General features: G+C 43.1%; 1 protein-coding gene across 5 annotated transcripts in view; it reads right to left on the bottom strand.

Moving 5' to 3' along the window:
- The window catches only part of FLNB (filamin B), an 87,743-nt gene that overhangs the window by 48,664 nt on the left and 19,696 nt on the right, over window positions 1–19,383 (bottom strand). For all 5 annotated transcript variants that reach the window (XM_083489083.1, XM_083489085.1, XM_083489086.1 and 2 more), the window contains 7 exons: window positions 8,374–8,622; window positions 7,141–7,238; window positions 5,882–6,029; window positions 4,221–4,339; window positions 3,822–3,899; window positions 3,108–3,270; window positions 1,669–1,866 (listed from right to left, as the gene is read on the bottom strand). In XM_083489083.1, coding sequence (XP_083345209.1) covers window positions 1,669–1,866; window positions 3,108–3,270; window positions 3,822–3,899; window positions 4,221–4,339; window positions 5,882–6,029; window positions 7,141–7,238; window positions 8,374–8,622 — 1,053 coding nt within the window. The remainder of the gene's footprint in view (window positions 1–1,668; window positions 1,867–3,107; window positions 3,271–3,821; window positions 3,900–4,220; window positions 4,340–5,881; window positions 6,030–7,140; window positions 7,239–8,373; window positions 8,623–19,383) is intronic.

Raw genomic sequence — 19,383 nt, 5'->3', positions numbered from 1 at the left:
GGTTTCTCTCAGCTTGCTTTAAGATGGATGAGATTTTAAGTTTATGAAATGTAAAACCTGAACACCATTTTGCAGTCTTAAGAAGGCTGTCAATGAACATTATATTAACATAAAACTGGGGGTTGCAGTTTTTTTGCTTCACGTGCTTCACTATGTACAAACACAAGTCTCATTTAAATGAGCTAAACTCCTAACAAATTTACATCAGCGTGAGAGACCGGGGGAAATGCAGAAACTTCTTGTTTTTTTAAAAAGGAAAGTGTTTTAAGTAAAAGGAGCAAAGTATCCTCATTTTCAATGTTTCAAACTTAGGATGGCATATTGCCTTAGGGCATGCATGCAGATGAAACCTTCCAGTTTGAACCAGACTTTTTTCCCCCCAGTGAAGTCTCAGGTTTCAAGGGGTGGGGGGTGAAGAAGAGGGCAAGAAGTGAAACATAGCATGAGACAGGGAGCATCTCATAGAGATGTTGCACCTTGCATTGTTGAGACAGTGTTGCTATGCTGATCCTGCTACTGCCCCTAAATTAGCAAATTTAATCCCCAGAGGAAGCCCCATGCAGATGTGCCTGAAATGAACAATACCATGGAGGTGGGGAAATATAATTCTCACGCAAGAGTTTAAACATGCTTCCCTGAACACCGCCACCATTAGGGAAAGCAGGTCTGTATGCAGAAACCACTGGATACACAGTGTGAAAAAGACCACATACAGAATGATGATTTATGGGAGATAAGCAGGCTCACAGTTGTCAGTATTTGGCCTAGCCATGAAATTGGACCGCGAGGCATGCAGGCTTGGGCTCCCAACAGCTCAACTCCATGCCTTTCCTTCTGGAGTTGGCAACCATTTCCTTGGAGGGAAAATCAATTCATCCCACGAAAAGCTGTCCTGCTGCAAGCATGCAGGGAATTCTCATCCCCAGCCAATCTCCATTGACTAGTTCTACATCCATCTGTATATGCAACAAACCAGGGATGTAGCAGCAAGCCGAAGTTCAGTTTCAAGCTCCTTGCAACAAAGTTTGGCAGTTTGTGGTTAAGCCGTTTGACTTCTTGCGAGACTGCTTGAAGCCTGACCTGCTGCTTGCAACATTTTCATACAACCCAGCCACTTCTGCTTAGGGCTGCAAACCTGCTGACTAGGTGTTCAGAAAAAACGCAGCAACACAAGTGCACCCTGCACACCCTCTTACCGACAGAGCTTGCCCAACTATGAAGCCAATAGCAGTGAAGTCCAACATCTCACAAATTGAAAGTAGCTCAGGAGAGGTGAGCAGAGGTCTGAAAGCACAGGAGCAGGCAAGGATGGAATAGAAAGCCAAGTGTCAGTTCAAGAAGGGAAGAGAGTTGTGATACAAAATAAAGTGAATATAGTTGGTTTTAAAGAGACACAGCAAGAAAGCTCAATTCTAAAAGTGTAAGGAGGAGCAATGCGGTCATTTAGGATGACAAGACTGATAAAACCCAGTTAGTTAAATGTGGTAAGATACTAACATTTAAAATTCCTTTTTTGGGGGAAATGACTTTCATGCAAGAATTGAACTGCTTTATCCAAGCCAAAAGACTAAATTCCCACATTTAGAGAGTCTCATAGATACTGCACTTAATGTGCACATGTATCCAGTAATGTGGTTAAATAGTTATACGTTTGCCCTAAACACATACCTTCACCAACATGAATACCCCAAGGGCTTTTGGGAATTTGCTCTCCAGCAAACGCCACTTTAATGGTATGGGGACCAGCTTGAAGAGGTTTGTACACGCAACGATAGACTTGATTCCCTTTGTCTTCTATTGCAACTTCCACGGGGTTCTTCCCTTGAGGATCTTCAACTTCTACACCTATATCACCAACACCAGCCCCTACAAGATACAAAATAGGAGCTCAAAAATTATTTCTACAGTTAGGGAAGTCTCCCGGTTTCTTATATTGGCCAGTAGCCATACCAGTGGAAAGAGGGCCAAGGAAATGCACACTCTATATAGGCAAGTTGGGGTGTTGGGAAATGGGACACGGAGACCATCTCCCCTCAAGAACACATTGTTTTGTCAATAATTTCCAGTTTAGCTTTTCCAAAAAGAACCCATAAGCTATTGAGTACGATAATGATCCATAACAGAGGGCAGGAGGACCTCAAGGTTTGCAGCCTCAGGAAATGAGTTGCAAAATGCCTGATAATACACCCTTGACATTTGCAGCCAGAATTCTCCTTATCTTTATACCAAGGTCCTGCTTGTTTTGCAGAAAAAGCTGCTAGATTTATTTAGACTTATGTCTAAATAGTTTTCCTATTTGGAAGGATTTGAAAGCAGGTTTAGTTTTGCAATATAGCCCAACAAGACTCACACACCCAGTTGGGAAAAGCCTCGTTATACTCAATTCGCAGTCACCTTTTTGTTTAAGTTACTACTGCAAAATTCAAGCGCTATAAACTCCTAAGTCTAGTACTCACTAAGTTCATCTTAAGTGACTTCTGAAGAAACAATAGCGAAGCTACAGGGCCAGATGTTGGAAGACTAGTAAGTGTTGGTATGAGGCAGGCTTCTGTACTGGACACCAAAGAGATGTAAAGCAGATATACACCCCTTCATGTCCAAACTAGGTGTTGTTATTAAGTACTGTGGCCAAGAATTGCAAATTGAACCCTGAAGCTTCAAATGCATCTTGAGCATCCTTAACCCATTTATTTGTATTTATTCTAGCTAGCAAGATTCATATACCACTTCATAAAAAATATGTCAGTGGTTTATATAAAGTGGCACGATATTAATTAAAAACAGAAATAAAGACAACCCTTTCAAAACACCACAAATAATAAAATTTTAATAAAAGTAAATGCCCAATCCATGGAGCACTGTGCATTCCTTCCACCCTCACATACGCTCTGTGTCAGGGGAGGAGTCTCTGGCTATGCATCCAATTCCCATCACTCCTGACGTCTGGAAAGGTGAGATTCAGTGCCCAAAAACATCTGCAGAGCCCCAGGGTCCCTATCCGGTGTGGACACTACAGGGAGAAGCAACATCATGGCCCATACGAAGAGAAGGCAAGCCTGCTCACAGCTCCATGTCACAAAGGAAGGAATCTATTCAGCCCATCTTACCTGCTGTGTAAATTTCAAAGTAAGTAGGTTTATTGGCTATATTTCCTGTTACTTCCAAGCCTGGTCCTTTTGCGGTCACTTTGCTGGCATCTCCCTGGGCTTTATCAACATTTACTTCAAACGGGCTCTTTGCAATGTGCTGGCCAGCAAACAGAACTGTAACCTGGAAGTGTAGTAACAGTATTCAAGTTAAGATATGCAGCACTGCAGGAGCCAGTTTGCATTCACTCAATAGCAGATCCAGAGGAGTTCTAAATTCACAAGCTTTTAAAAACCAATTTAAAAAAAACAACAAAGCTTCTGGAGAAGTGTCTGCAGGCCCAACATTGAATGTGGTATGCCAGCTACCATATCCAGATGAATTATGCACATTTTTACAGGCAAAACATATTTTAATAGGGCATTGAACGTCAACCAACCATATAGTTCACTTTCTCACCAAAAGAGAAGGCAGGATAAAAAAGGCAGCTTACCTACTCTAAAATAAATCTGACTACCAGTGTTGCCTCCACCTCCTCTTTTACCTGAACAATTGTTAGACCAGCCAATCAGTACTTTAAGCCGGGGAGGGGGGGAGAAGGTTGTCGCTGTCAACTACAGCTACAAAACTAGACCAACTTGTTTTGAGATAGTATTACAACAAGATTGTCCTGAGCAAAATGTACTTGGCAGCTAAAACTCACCTCTCCCTCCAGAATCTTCAGACATTCTTACCTTGTGAGGTCCTGTAACCTTTGGGAGGTACTGAACAGCGTAAGTCTTGTTCTTATCGTTGTCAGGAGTCACCAGGGCCTAAGAAAGAGGAAGGCATTAGGCAACTCAGTCATGCTTAAGTCTCTCGATCTTTTTCACCGGGTATCGTATTGGCTGCTGTGGTCATTTTAGAATTTTAATTCTACACATTGTGCCTATTTTTATACAGACATTTTTGTAGCCTGCACTGGAGAGCCTTCTATATGGCATGTACCCCTTAACTATGGTCCATCCTCATGATTCATGAAGCTCACTCAAATGCCAACATACTTGAAGCGGATTTCTTTACCATAGTGTAAGATAGTAGCAAGTGGTCAACCCATTTCCCTTCCCTGGCCCAAGACCTCTCAATATGCATACCTCTTCTCTGTTTCCTTCTGGATCTTCTACAAAAACCAATACCTCGCCTTGGCCAGCACTGATGGTGTCTACGCTGAATTTGGCAGGCTGTTTCACCATATTTCCATGTGGTTCAATTCCTGCAGGAATAAAAGGTTGTGCTTAGCTGGCTGTAAAGACGACATGCAGAAAGTTTTTACTTGCTAAACTGTGATGCAAGTACATTATTTCCTAGAATTATCAGCACCAATTTGTAGCTATCCTTGCTCTTAATGTAGCATCAGGACATAATGGTGAAGAAAAGAAACACTGCCACAAAATATGGGAAGTTCAATTTGTGGCTAACGTGGTTAATTGCCACTGACAGACAAGGTGATGAAGCTGGTCTTAGCTACCGTCATATTAAACTGCATTTTTAAAATAAATGTAAATACATACTTCTCAATGTACACATTTCCAAATGAATTTTATCCTAATGCACAGGTAGCGAGTTGTATATTTGAGTAGCGAGTTGTATTTCAAAATTTGGAGGTGTGCAGAACTGGGGGTGTCCAAAAGAACTGTGTATTCATCTGTGTGTGTGAATTAGGAGTTTGCTTTAAAATTCTTAGTGTTGCTTAAAAAAGAAAAAATCTAGCATTGACAACATTGATACCCTAGATTTTGGTGGCTTTGTGAATATACATGTGCATTAGTTTTTCATGGTCTTCACAGGATCCCTGCTTGTTTTCCTTCAGTAGAACTTCTGTTCCTCTCCAGGTTCTCATCCCATCCCCTCTCATTCCAACCCCACTCACCAGCCTGCCTCCATCCACCTCTAGTTCCCTTGTCACTCACCCACCCAAGCCATGCCCCTCTTACAGCTTGGCCAAATGGCAGCCCAAGCCAGCTATGGAGGAATAGGTTAGGGAAGCTCCTCAGCAGACACGCCTCATACTGAGGTCCCCTAAGCTGCTGAGGTTCACAGGGAGAACAGCAGGATGTTTGCTGGGGAACCCTGCATGTTCCTCTATAACTTGCCCCGACCAGCCACCACTGACAACACTCACCTGGGCCAACCATTCACCCACCTGCCTAGCATGCCTTCCTGCTAACCCTCTGTCTGGGCAGTCATGCAAACTGCAGTGTAACAACATTCTTACCATCTTATTATACACTAAGATATATTGTATTTTGCTGTATTATTTGAAAACAAACTGATGCAATTTGTGCAAAATAAAAGCAGCCATCAAAATACAATTAAAAACCATACAGCATAGTGCATTACAATTGCTACAACAGGCCGAAATACCATTAAGTGGACTGGACCCTCTGCAACTTTCCAGGTGGTCCATGATGGAAAAATGTTTGGGAACCACTGCCTTACACGAAGCAACTGGTCCCCTCCCACTGACAGTGATGAAGTTTAGGTTTACAGCTTAGAACAAGACAATAGCCTTGCTAAACTGGTTCTCAAAGTGGGAATTTTCATGTGAAAGTAGGAGTGGCTTTTGGATTATTTCCACATTTTTCTGAATCTCAGCACTGCACTAAACGAATACAATACAACTTGGAAGTCTACAAACATGATTTAAATAGAGCAAGAACCAACTGGTCTTTTAAAGCACAATAGTTTTGAATGTATGTAACAAGGTATAAGTAACAATACACACAAGTTATAAGAAAAGCATTTTAGACCTCACCTCTGCCATACGCCCTTGCCTTTTTTGGATTAAGCTTAGGCTTCAAAGGAGCACCAGGTTTCAGCTTTGCTTTGGGAAACTGTGACAAGTAGGTCATTACAGAGTGTTCATCCACATCAGGGTGTATGATTTCTTCGGGAGCGATGACCTGGTAAATAAGGACATATTTTCATTAGGATTACAACATGTGAATCAGAGTTCCCCTCATACATTCCTACACATCCAAATCACTGCCCGTCCAATAATTCCCAAAGTTTGGAAATATAGTGAACCAGTAGCATTCCTAAGAGCAAGAAGCCTTTTGAAAGATTACGCCATGTAATTGCAACACATAGAAAAAGTGCACTTTATTTGCGCACATAGCTTTGTAGCTGGGTCATTTGCAGTTGAGTTACTACTGCCAGTCAAAAAGTTATGATGCCACCTTCCTCCCAACAGCCAATCGCTTGAAGTTGCACTGAGTGTTTGACTGGTCCCCCTAAACACTGCCTAGGTTCTATGTACAAACTTTTTTAGACCTGTCAAATAAATACTTCAGTAGGACCAATTCAAAAGTACATAACAGCAGTCAAGGGTCTTAATCATAGAGAAACACTGAGGGCAGCTAGGCAGATTTATTGAACTGGCACTGGCACAGTAAGTCGTAAGTGCTTTCTTTTACTGGAGCAAATAATGGGCATAACATGAGTCATTTCAATAAAGGCAGAGGAAACTATAGAAGTGTTTCTAGCAGGGATAGGATCCAGCCCAACCTTCAAAGGAAGGGGGAAGGGGGGCTTCTATCCTTGTAAAAATGAGAGGGGAAACTCGAGTTTTTCAATATTGTAAGTTTGTGATTTACGCACATTTAATTTGTGTGCATTCAGCTTTACAGGCTTGGCAAATAAAAATAAAATGGGTGTGAGGGCATCCAGGTAGCAACTGACAATTCCACCTACCATTGAACCCAATGTCTACTGACTACACAGAACTTTGGATTTAGGGACGATTCCCAGAATGTAACCCATGCATAAGTTACGGGCTTACTGTATACTCCAGAGGCAGCTTTCAAGGAAGCAGTCTCAACAAACGCATTCTGTGTAGAGGACCCACTGTTTTTAATCATTTGAGACGGTGACATTTCATACCACAGCAGGTATTTTTAAGCACAGCTGAATTTGTGGGACAGGGACCATCAGATGCTACAAGTAAAATTATTTCTGTTCATATCCTGCCACCTGGATATGCTGAAGTTCAAATGTCATTTCTCTTCTCCATACCTGAGGGACACCCAGCCAGTCATCTGCTTGCTGCATGGCTTCACGGGCATTATCAACAGGCTTCTTAGGGTCCCAGGTTTCCCAGTCTGGGCAGAGACCTAGCGAAGCAAGAATTATAACGTTTAAAATACTATGAACATCCAGAAGCATTTACACTTAGCATAAATCCATTTTAATTTTAGCTAGTAACTGTCAAGGTCTACCCACAGAAGTGCACTTGCATTGCACAGAGTAGGAAGTGGAGATTATAGCCTGGTAGCCAAGGTTTTCAGACTGCAAAGTTGGGATATGTGAGATAAATCCTGTTTGTATTGTTTGGCCTCCACTCCCATTTGTGAGGAAAGAGATTCAATGCCAACTTGAGATCTAACGGATTGGAACTGCCAACTATCCACTGAGCAACACTGACTGCTGAACCACTGATTGGCTTTTCCAGTAATCCATGATGCCAGTCTTCTCAAATTCTATGATTCTGACAAACTGCTCTCTAATTTACAATATGCAATAATTAAGGATTATCCTGAAATTCTGGATGCAACATTTATCAAGTTGTTCTGCAGTGCTGAATTTTCAGAAAATTGTTGTTTCGCCAGAAGGAGGAACAAATAAGATGCTAAAGAATCCTATTGACAACAGCAGGAATAGCCAAAATGGTCTGCCACACTCTCACCAGCCCATGCCAGGGGTGACAGCAGGTTTAGTCCACCAACATCCTTCTTTTCTTAGCTCAGAAACAGGTGCCAACATCTATAAGGCTACTGGCTACTCCTGGACCACAAGAAGGTTAACATAGCCAATAGTCTTCTCATTCACTTGAGAGTTGGGTGCAGCAAAGGTAACAGCTCCTAAACATGACAAAACAGCTCTACTGCTGCATTTACATCCAGAATATTTTGTTAAAAAAACAACTGTAGAAAAGCTTTTAGAATCCGTGCAATACTTCATGAAGCTAAAAACGTGCTGAACTATGATTGGTCATTTTGGAATCCATAAAATATGTACCAAGTTTTTTTAAAGATGCATTGCAAACTTAAAGCAATGCCTAAAAGTTGTGAAACCTTCATTAAGGGTTCCTGACCTTTATACAGACATTTAGAGCTTGTTTTCATAGGTGTGACTTCTAGTCAAGTACAGGACTTCTCAAAGCAAGGGAATCTTATTTACATTAAGGTAAAGATAAATCAACTGCTACTGACATAGGGCGAGAAAATGGAAAGGTCACAGGTGGCTTACCTGGAGCACAGCTATCAACGAGGGCACCTAATGCTTTGCCATCTTGCCAGTTTTGGTTGAAGTTCGTTATTGGCAAATAAGGGATTTTGTTCTGAATCCATCCCAAGAGTCTCTGTTTGGGAGTCTGTTTCTTGGCATCGTCATCTCCTTCATCTTCCCACACTGGCATAGAGATTGAGTAATGGAGGATAAGGGTCCATACTAACCCTAGGATTAGCTTCAAGTTCCCATCAACAATAGCTTTACTATCTGAAAAGAAGAAAAAACACAGAATTACTACTAAAACCACCATTAGGCATCAAGTCAAGCTGAAAGGTAACAAATCCACTTAAAGGCATTTGCTTTGAGCCATCAATCTAACCACGCAGACACATTGTTTCTTGTTATCTACCTAGGTCTCTGTTGAGATCTTTTTACATATACTTTACTTGATTCATGGTTGGAGTAGCTTCCTCCAAGTTTCTTCTCAAGCCATTAGTTCAGCTATCTACTGTCAACAGACAGATCATAATAATGTGAACTTGGGAACTAGGACAACCAGCTTATTGTCCTCAATCTAAGACCTTGCTCTGAAGGAGAGCATAAACATGGTTTATATACTTTCATTATGTACATCCATAGTAAGTGGCAGTAAGCCAATCATACTAACTGGTGGATATCCCAAAAGGGTAGAAATCCTTTGCTCTGGTTTCTCTTCAAGAGTGAATCAACCATGATTTAAGATTAATGTTTTACTCAGCTTCTTACAGAATCTGCATAATTGCAAAATTAAGCAGATTGGCAGCAACAGACCTTGAGTTTAATAATGGGGGTGGAAACCATGAGCTACTTCTACAACACAAACCTTTCTTGTAGAAAGCTACATTACATGGTGAATAAGATATACAAAGACAAGATTGAACCAATCTGCATCAGTCATTTAGAATTTAGAGAACAAAAGGAGCATTTACACAGCTAGATTTCTATCCTGTTGCATATTTGGCTATAGCTTATTCACATCAATATGAAAATGTTATTTTTAGTCCAAGTATTTCCCCTCCTTATCACTCAACTATTAGTAGCAGACTTTCTACCAAGCTAGAAATTCCTTAGTACCCTAGTCAACATTTGCCCGGGACACATCAGTATGTTGATGAAACTAGAAAGCCAAATAGATGAATGTGCTTCTAAAATGGCATCATGCCGACAAAACTGGACTTGGAAAGCAAGCTTCCCTACTACCTGGCTCAGATGTATAATAAGCAAAAGTTCATTTCTATATTGACTCTTACAACAGCTATTTGTGACTAGGTACCAAAGAGATCTAGAAATAAACTTAAAATGAGTCCTTGCATAAGTGATACTGCGGCTAGAAAACTTATGAAGCGGTTTGCAGCGTACCACCACTCTGGCCAGTAGTAAAACCAAAATCACACCAGGGAAATTTAAAGATTCATAGTTACGAAAACAAGTCCTTCCTGGGAACTCTTATCCAAATATTTTCAGGACTCACATCAAGCCCTGTTTGCCAGGTCTGTTTGAACTAGACCAGGACTCACAGACCATGATGAGGAACTGCTCAACTCTCAGACTATGATGAGGAACTGCTCAACACAACTCTCTCCATTGCAAAACTCTATTGTAATGTTTCTGGCCCCAAGCACAAATATATTTCATGAGCAATTAACAGTGGAATTTCTATCTAGCCACTGTCATTTGTTAATTGCATCTTAAAACTGTTTAAGCAATACAGCTTCAGTCTGGAGGTTATTAAGGTACATGGCCTGAGGAACAGTGTTTAGTTATATTGCAACATTTAAGCTGTAGACTCACACAAGCCAGGTTTGCAGGGCAGATCAACTGCTGAAGATAAGTTAGCTTTGTGGCTGCATACTGGTCTTTTAACATGTGAAGTCTGAGATTTGTCGGATTCCAGGGGGTCATTGCTCAATTCAGTATACAGCTACAATATGCACACAAGATTTAAAGGGGTGTGCAATCACCTCTTCTCACAGCTGCAAGGGCTTGCAAGAAAACAGTAGCCTAAAGTAATTCCACCAGTGAACCAAAAGTTGCACAAAGTGTAGGAACTCATTTTGCACCAATTGGACATTTCCTCCTTATGTAGAAAACATTTCTACTCAAGAACTGGTACAGTGGTACCTCAGGTTAAGTACTTAATTCGTTCCAGAGGTCCGTACTTAACCCAAAACTGTTCTTAACCTGAAGCACCACTTTAGCTAATGGGGCCTCCTGCTGCTGCCGCACCGCTGGAGCATGATTTTTGTTCTCATCCTGAATCAAAGTTCTTAACCTGAAGCAATATTTCTGGGTTAGCAGAGTCTGTAACCTGAAGCATATGTAACCCAAGGTACCACTGTAATGTCTTTGGGTAGCAGGCACCAAATTTTTACCTGCGCATTTCCTAACTGAATCATTGTATTTTAGATAATATGCAGTCATACTAGGGCAGGTCCTACATTAGCTGCAGAGGGATAGAGCTATAATGTAATGAATTGAGTTGCTTAGAGCCATTAGCCACAGGGAAAGATTTACAAGCATCACTGAAGAAAAATGGTTCAGGCAGAAGCAGGCTTCCATAGTGATACAGGCACCGCAGGTCAAAAGTGCTCCAAATTTAAGGCTGCAACTGTGTCTATAGAAACAATGGGGAGACCTTCATATGATCTTGTGTGGTGACTACTAGAGCGTGGGCAGATAACTTGTGGCCCTGCATGTGTTACTGAACTACCATCAGCCCCAGTGGGCAAAGCCAATGGTCACAGATGGGAGTTATGGTCCAACAACATCCAGAGCTGTGTTAGAAGCTCGTATATAAGCTCATTGCCAAATGGCACCTTCAACCTAGGTTACGGTCATAACAAGACTGTCTAGTTGCCTTTTGGGAGTGGGGATTTAATCATCAGTGGCGTAGCGTGGGGGGTGCAGGGGGGACCGGCCGCACCGGGCGCAACATCTGGGGGGGCGCTCGCACTCACAGCTCTCTGCCCCTACCTGGCTCACTCACTCTCTCTCAGCGCTGCCACAAATTTCGCAAAATTTTCGCTATTATCACACGGATCCTCCTCCTAGCCAATCAGGAAGTGGGATCCACTTCCTCATTGGCCGAAAGGCGAATGCATGCAATTGGCTGAGCTGCCGAGCAGGAGGCGGGAGGACTCGAGGAGACGCGGGGAACTGAGTAGAAGCCACCGCTGCAGGTAAGTCTCTCTGCATTGAAAGGGGGCACACTGGTCATTCTGCAATGAAAGGGGGCACGCTGGTCATTCTGCATGTTGAGCTGACCAGATGGATTGAAGATTGATATCTTGCACTTCTATTAAAGAATTACAATTAGAGGCACAGGATTGAGGAAGTTGGCTCCATCTAGCCCAGTCTTGGATCATCTCCAGGGTATGGTTCCATTTTGATGTTTAGTTTTTGTTCTTGATATTTTTTGTCATTTACGATGGTTGTGAGACGACATATAATAGCATGGCCCATGCTAGGTTACTACATTTGTAGATTTGTATTCATAGACCTGCTGAAAATGTGGAGAATGTGTAATGCATGTTTGCACTCAATAAAGTGTTTGAAAATAAACTTGTCTTTAGGTGCATTTTACTTTAATTACAGCAGTATTTTCATAACAAACAATACATGTGCTTAGGGGGTAATGGTTTCTTTAACTAATCTAGTGGAAGAGACTCGAGTGCTAAAATCCACGGGTTAGGGGGCGCAAATTACTTGCCTTGCCCCGGGTGCTGACAACCCACGCTACGCCACTGTTAATCATCATTATTCATTTCATTTCTATATCATTTTATGCAGTGATATAAGTTTAAAAAACTGCTCCTTTCCCCTTATGGGGTACCCAAGAGTCCTTTTGTAGGTTCTCTATCGGTAGGAGAAAATAACAGAGACCAACCAGAGAATATTGAGAAGCAAAGCAGCTAGTAAGCCTGATCTTTGACTGTTACAACAGGGTGCTCCCCCACACACAGGAGAGAGGAGGACGACCTCGAAAAATGGTGCACAAAGCCTTATATATCCATTTTGAAATTCCCTGCCCTGGAGCTCCAGACCACCCCTCCATACATACATCACAGAAGGGGTATAGCCCAAGACCACCCCCCACATCACAGAAAAGGTGGTCTACAACAGAAATTTGAAGGTTGTTGTTTTTCCTGTCTGCCAGGTTATCTGGTAATGCCTTATCTGATTGCCTTTTCTGGTAGTCTGGTAGCCATTCCTTTTGAGATAGTAATTACTTAATTCCTGGGACAATGGGAAGGTGTGTTTTTTTCATTTTCTCCCTCCTTGCAGAGAAACATTTCGTCAGTTTGGGAGTTAAAATGGTTTCAGGACTGTCTTCCTGTGCTGCTTCAGACATGTGGTTTATATATTTGTGTACATGTTTGCTTGGTACATTTATGAACATTTATTATCTATCTAAGACCTTAAAATTCTTATAACAGCAGTTTAAAGCACATTAAAACAGCAAATAAAACAATCCAAAATAAAATAGCGACAAGACATCTCCGCCGATCAGCCGACTGTATGCTAGAGAAGACAAATTTAGCATATAGTGGTACCTCAGGTTAAGAACTTAATTCGTTCCGGAGGTCCGTTCTTAACCTGAAACTGTTCTTAACCTGAGGTACCACTTTAGCTAATGGGATCTCCCGCTGCCGCACGATTTCTGTTCTCATCCTGAAGCAAAGTTCTTAACCCGAGGTACTATTTCTGGGTTAGCAGAGTCTGTAACCTGAAGCATCTGTAACCCGAGGTACCACTGTAGTTCTTTTCTGTTTTTCCAACAGTGAATCGTTTAAGTATTTAGCTGGTGGCCTTCTCACTTTCAGATGCTAGTTCTTCAGAAATTGCTGTAATTTGTTCCAAATACATCTTTGGTTGTTACCCATGCATTTTAAAACCTGGGACATGTTCAAAACAGTAGTAACATTCTGCCCCTTCTCCTACTTACAGCCCATTGTGAACCTCACATGAGTGATCAATACTGAAACTGAGCAATCTCGCAAGTATGTACTTGCAGCCCTGGGAATTAGTCAGATCCTGGGGGCCAGCGTTAAATATTTACTAAAAAGAAGAATAGTTATTCGGGTTTATTACTGGCATTTACTAGCTGGGTTAGTTCTGCACTGCAATCCAAAGAATTCTTTTCAACACAGTCCAGAGTGACACCCAATAGGACCTTTTGCCTTGCTTTACAAACAGTTCTCATTTTGCCAGCAACCCACTATTCTGCAGGACCACCGTTCAAAACAAAGTTTGCGGCTCAGTTTATTCACGAGTGCCTGGACTGGGAAACACCAACTAAAACCTCGTTGCATAAGAGCCAAGTGAATTTGTTAATTTTAAAAAAACTTTGTCCTGCTGCAGTACTACAAGGAATTTGCTCTTAAGACAATTAGCGGAAACACGATAAGCTACTGTGGTCAGTTTCCTTGGTAACTGGAATACACAGAAGAACTATGCTTTTTACTGGCACGAGCAAGAGATTAGAACATGGGCAAAGGAAGGACAGTATTGTTATAAGCTAGATTTGGCAGCTTGAGAAAAGCAGGTTAACTGTCACTTGAAACAGGATAGCTCAGTCGGTAGAGCATGAGACTCAGTCTCAAAGATCAGGGGTTCAAGCCCCCCCCCCATTGAGAAAAGATTCCTGCATTGCAGGGGGTTGGACTAGATGACCCTTGTCCCTTCCAACTCTACAGTTTTATGATATTATGACTCTGGAAGTGACCAAACTAGGACATACCTACGGTGAACAAGCTCCTATGTAGTACTACTGACCTAGAATGAAAGGCAGCCAGTTCTTAACATATTCACTGGCATAGCAACCATTTGGACTTGTGGAAGGAAGAAGTTCAGCAAACAGCACAAACTCCAAACTTTGACACCACTTTGCAACAGGGTATCTCGACTGTGCACCTAGTTTAGAACAGCAAGAGCATGGAGAAAAAGGCTGCTCCATTGCAATGGCAGCCCATTCCCCTAGATTTTCCTGACCCAATCCCAAAATAGGTTTTATTTGGGCTTGCTTTCAAATGCCAGGAGCAAAGTAAGTTGAGGGCAGGAAAGTAAGATTTCTAGAAAAGATTTTATGTTGGATTTTTTAAAATGGTTACCAGCAGGCTCTGGGCAGCACACACACCTATCTGTTCCACTGCAGGTCATCATATTTGCCATTAGCTCGGTTATGGTGTGCAAATTCAAATTTATTCCCTCCAGTTCATTTGTATTTGTTAGCCACGCTATTTCTTGAAAGGGTATGCACTTTTTGCAATGTTTTCAGTAAGAATAATGTCACTGAGATTGTCTTCTCCTGGCCTAGCCTTGATTTGAGATTACACCCAGGCTCCTACGGAAGGGAGACAGATTTATCATTTATGAACCTAGTGCCCAGAGAGTAATATACTACTTTTGGCAAGCCTTCAGAATATTGTACTTAAAACTTCAGGTGATAGTTCAGAGTGAAGGCAATACAACTAAAATACAGTATCCCCAGCCATTAAGTTTCTTTTGAGGGATTTACAGTATCTCAAAGGGTATGAGCCGCTATAACTTAAATGACAGGATTTCTTCTGTAGCCAAATGCACCCCTTGGGTGACCCCTTACACTGGGTTCCAGGCATTGAAAAACGGTGTGCCTTATAGGCAGACACCCACCTATGTGCTTGCTGCCTTTTAGACTGCACCTTTTCCAACCAGGGTTCCACCGGATGCTTGGGTCTTTCAACATTTTACAATGCATTACCTGTTTTTACTTTGTAGGGTGAATGTCAGGGGCAGGGAGAAAGGGCCACGGTACTAAAAAAAAAGGTTTGTTTCCTATAACCTAAAAGGGCTGAAATCCACTGGTATAGCACAGCTATTTTTCCATGAAAAAGTGTAAGCCAGTTTTATAGGTTTGATGCAGATCATGCAGATAACAGCAGCTAGTAGTACATAATTTGGTAACTTCTCTTTTGGGGGGGCCTTCCGCTGGAACAGAGGGCAGAGCTTAGAGACACATCTGCAATTTAAAATGACAAATGGAACCACTGAGATTATTACAAACCCGAAGCATGTTATTTTTGGTACTGTTAGCTTATAGTCTTAAAAAAACACACACACAAAAAAAATCACTAGAACTGAGCAAAGATTACTATATGCCTTAAAGGGGCAGCAGCAAAGGTTCTGCTACCAAGCTGCAATGTGGTGTGTATATGCTCACATCCACACACACTTTCACTTGGGAGAGGCACATTGTTCACCAGCATGTTAACCACCAACAACTGACAAGAGGAGAGTCTAAAACATGACCATTAAAAGCATAAATGATGTTTAGGGACAGAAATAGCTCTGAGGAAAGTCACAGCAGACCCATATGCCTAAATTTGAAAGATGTATTCCTTGGAAGCAGATCACCCCCATGTCAAAGCAAACAGAGGGTGCCAACTAGCTTTCTAGTTGTAGCAGAGAGTTTGGCTTCATATGCTTACCTTAAGATAGGAGTTTTAGGCAACATCAGACACAGTTTGTTGAGTTTGGAGGAAATGGCATGTTGCAACCCATCAAACAATGGAAGCATATGTACACATGTCTCACTACAAATTGTTCCCATTATGGTAGGACATGGCTTGTCGTAATGTCTGAAACAGGTCATTCCTCCTGACCTTAAGACTCAAGCCTGTGGGTCCAAACCATAGCAAGAGGACATGATCTCTGAACTCTAGTACAGAGAATAAACATGTTGCAGGAAGGAGCAGTGCAAGTTCTTGACCGGAGTTGTGAATAGAAATGATATCATTTGCAGATTTCCCTGAAAGTAGAACTGAACCACTTATTTTTTTCAATGAAGAGTCATGTGGTCAGAGTCCATGAAAGCTTACATCATAGTAACTGTGTTGGACTTGATTGATAGTGCCACATGAATTTGATGTCCCTGCTACAACAACTAACACAGCTACCATTCTGGACACTAATCATTTCAGACACCAGGAAAAAGCCAAAGAATGATACTACAAGGAAAATACAGTGGTACCCCGCAAGACGAATGCCTCGCAAGACGGAAAACCTGCAAGACGAAAGGGTTTTCTGTTTTGGAGGCGCTTCGCAAGACGAATTTCCCTATGGGCTTCCTTCGCAAGACGAAAGCCCATAGGGAAATCTGCGGGGACCTGTTTTAAATGCTGGTGGTTGGGAGCAAAGCCTTCCCCCCCCCTCCGGCCTTCAGAAGAGGTCCAGGAAGGCCGGCGGGGGCCGAAAGGCTTTGCTCCCCACCGCCAGCATTTTAAAAGCAGTCCGGGATAGCAGGGAAGAGCTTCCCGCTATCGCGGACGGCTTTTGAAGGCAGACGGGGGGGGGGGAGCAAAGACTTTCGCCCCCCGCCCGCCTTCAGAAGAGGTCCAGGACCTCTTCTGAAGGGGGGCGGGGGGCGAAAGTCTTTGCTCCCCCCTGCCTGCCTTCCCGGGAGAGCTTTTGAAGGCAGGCGGGGGGGGCAAAGACTTTCGCCCCCCGCCCGCCTTCAGAAGAGGTCCAGGACCACTTCTGAAGGCGGGCGGGGGGCGAAAGTCTTTGCTCCCCCCTGCCTGCCTTCCCGGACGGCTTTTGAAGACAGGCGGGGGGGCAAAGACTTTCGCCCCCCGCCCGCCTGCACCTCCGCCTCGGATGGAAGCGATCGTGCGCGCATGGGAGAAGCCGCCCGCCAACATTTTAAGATCGCCCCAGACAGCGGAGAAGTCCTCCGCTGTCCCGGGGTTTTTTTAAATGCTGGGGGTGGGAAGAAAAGCCCTCCCCCCCCCCAGCCTTCAGAAGAGGTCGGGGGACAGACTGTCCCCGGACCTGGTCTGAAGGCGGTTTCCCTAGGAACGCATTAATTGATTTTCAATGCATTCCTATGGGAAACCGTGCATCGCAAGACGAAAAACTCGCAAGAAGAAAAAACTTGCGGAACGAATTAATTTCGTCTTGCGAGGCACCACTGTACAGAACATACTAGAAAAGGCATGGGGGAGGGGGGTTATGTGGCTATCCGAATGCTGCTGACCACATCGCCCACCATCCCTGGTTGCAGCTGATGTGAGTTAGTCCAGCAAGTGGAGGGCCACAAGATCCCAATCCCGCCATCATCAGCTGCCTTACAATGGCTGCAAATGCATCCTTAGGTGTCTTGTAAACTAGGGAAGATGAAGCTGTTGCACATAATGTTTCAAATCAAGAGTCTGTTGCAGACAATTAATCACCTGTGGTTCTTTGGGTAAAGTGCCACAATGACCTATTGTCAACCCTCCGGGGGCCACATATCAAAATGGGTGCGGCTTAAGTGTTAGTATGAGTGTGGCGCAAACTGCAGTTCTCAAAGCTGCCTTGCAATGGTCCCATCCACCATTGTGTATCATTTCAAACCATTTATCATTAAAATCAGTAAATTTTAAATTTTCAATATAATTTTGAATGAGCAACACATCTTCAGAGCACATAGAACCACCTTTTGGGGGTGCCAAATGCTGCCCGTGGTTTAGGGGCCCCCGCCATGTTTAAAGGAAGCATTTTTATACCCCCAACCACCACAAGGACCAACACTATTCCCTGCACCTCCCACTTCTCAGAAGGTATTTAGTTTTTGAATGTGTTAGAAGTTTCAAGTTTCTTAGTACAGAGTCGCAAGCCATTTGTCTTCGGCAGCTGTAGTATTTAACATGGAAATACTGTCTCCATATTAAGCAAGTGTCAAATCTCATGGTTGCAGGGATGATTTAGTCCTGCAAATACTGTTTGCAACATACTGGTATTCAGGAATGGCATTCATGCCCTGCCCTGTTTACTCTTGCAGTATTGCACCTTAAAACAGAACTGCTAACTTTCCCATCACCTGCCTCCGAATAAAGCACACAACTATCAAAGTGGGAGGTTTTCATGTTTGTGATTTACCCTGAAAGCAGTGTGAACTGAACGTCATGCAACCAGAGCCACATTAACAAAGTTCTTCTCCCAAGAGGATTGTGCTTTTAAAGAATGCAGTAGGCATTTTAAATAAAAAGGTATGGGGTGTTAGGGGAGGGACAGTAACTCTGGTGGGGGACACATTGTACCCCTTCTGGGGTAGTTTGTCCACCTTTAGTCCCCACCCTGCACTCAGCTCTCACCTGTGACTCCTAGAAGCTGTCAGCATGTGACAGTAGCCACACCCCGGGAATGGCTTCCATTGGCCACCTAAATCAGGTGAGGATAACCAATGGGTCTCAAACCCTTGGTAAGTTAGCGACTTCCTCCTGCATGTAAACACAGGCTCTGGTGGATTAAGCAATCGAGATCAATAGTGACTCCAACAGCCTGGAAGGCGGCTCATCAACCTGGGAAGGTAGCCCATCTAGGAGAAGGAAAACTCTGGTCTTAAAACTCCACTGCCTTATGAGATAACTTCAGGAGAATAAATGGCTCAGGAGTAAACCCTACACATATCCAGAGTATAGTCCTTAAGACGGCTGGATGGTGCCTTGCACCCCTCCTTCTGACAACTCCTGCAGCCAGTCTGGTGCCAAAAGCATTGCTCTGCTTTCCTTTAAACCACAGCAGTGAGGCTGGGGGGACAGTCTTGTACCCTGGGCAGCCCAGGAGCTCCACACACGCTGCCCAGGCTTGTGCCTCAGGGAGGTCACTTTGGTGTTGCTAATTTGACCTCTTGAGACAGATGCCAACAAGTGGGATGCCAAGAAGTATGGCAGTGAATACTGGGGCGCTTTATTATGCTGCTTAGAAAACATCTGTGGCACATTTGCTAAGTGATCACTACTTAAGTCCAAGCTCAGGTTTGTTTTTCACCAGTTCTTGTTATCACTTAATATTTACCACCACAGTTCTGAGTTAAGAGCCTTTTGGCTATTAAGATCTGGCACTAGTGGTATAACAGGAGTCAGCACCTGGTAATGCTTCCTTTTCCAATAAAATTTTTCTACAGCCAACCTGGAGAACTTTGGTTCCATTTATTACTAAAACAGAAACTTCGGCTTTCGAAAAGCCCTT

The sequence above is a fragment of the Podarcis liolepis genome (genome assembly GCF_965112155.1).
Source record: "Podarcis liolepis genome assembly, chromosome: 2".
Lineage (NCBI taxonomy): Eukaryota > Metazoa > Chordata > Lepidosauria > Squamata > Lacertidae > Podarcis > Podarcis liolepis.
Note: the sequence above shows the minus strand (reverse complement) of the source record. Positions and strands in the feature narration are given on the sequence as shown.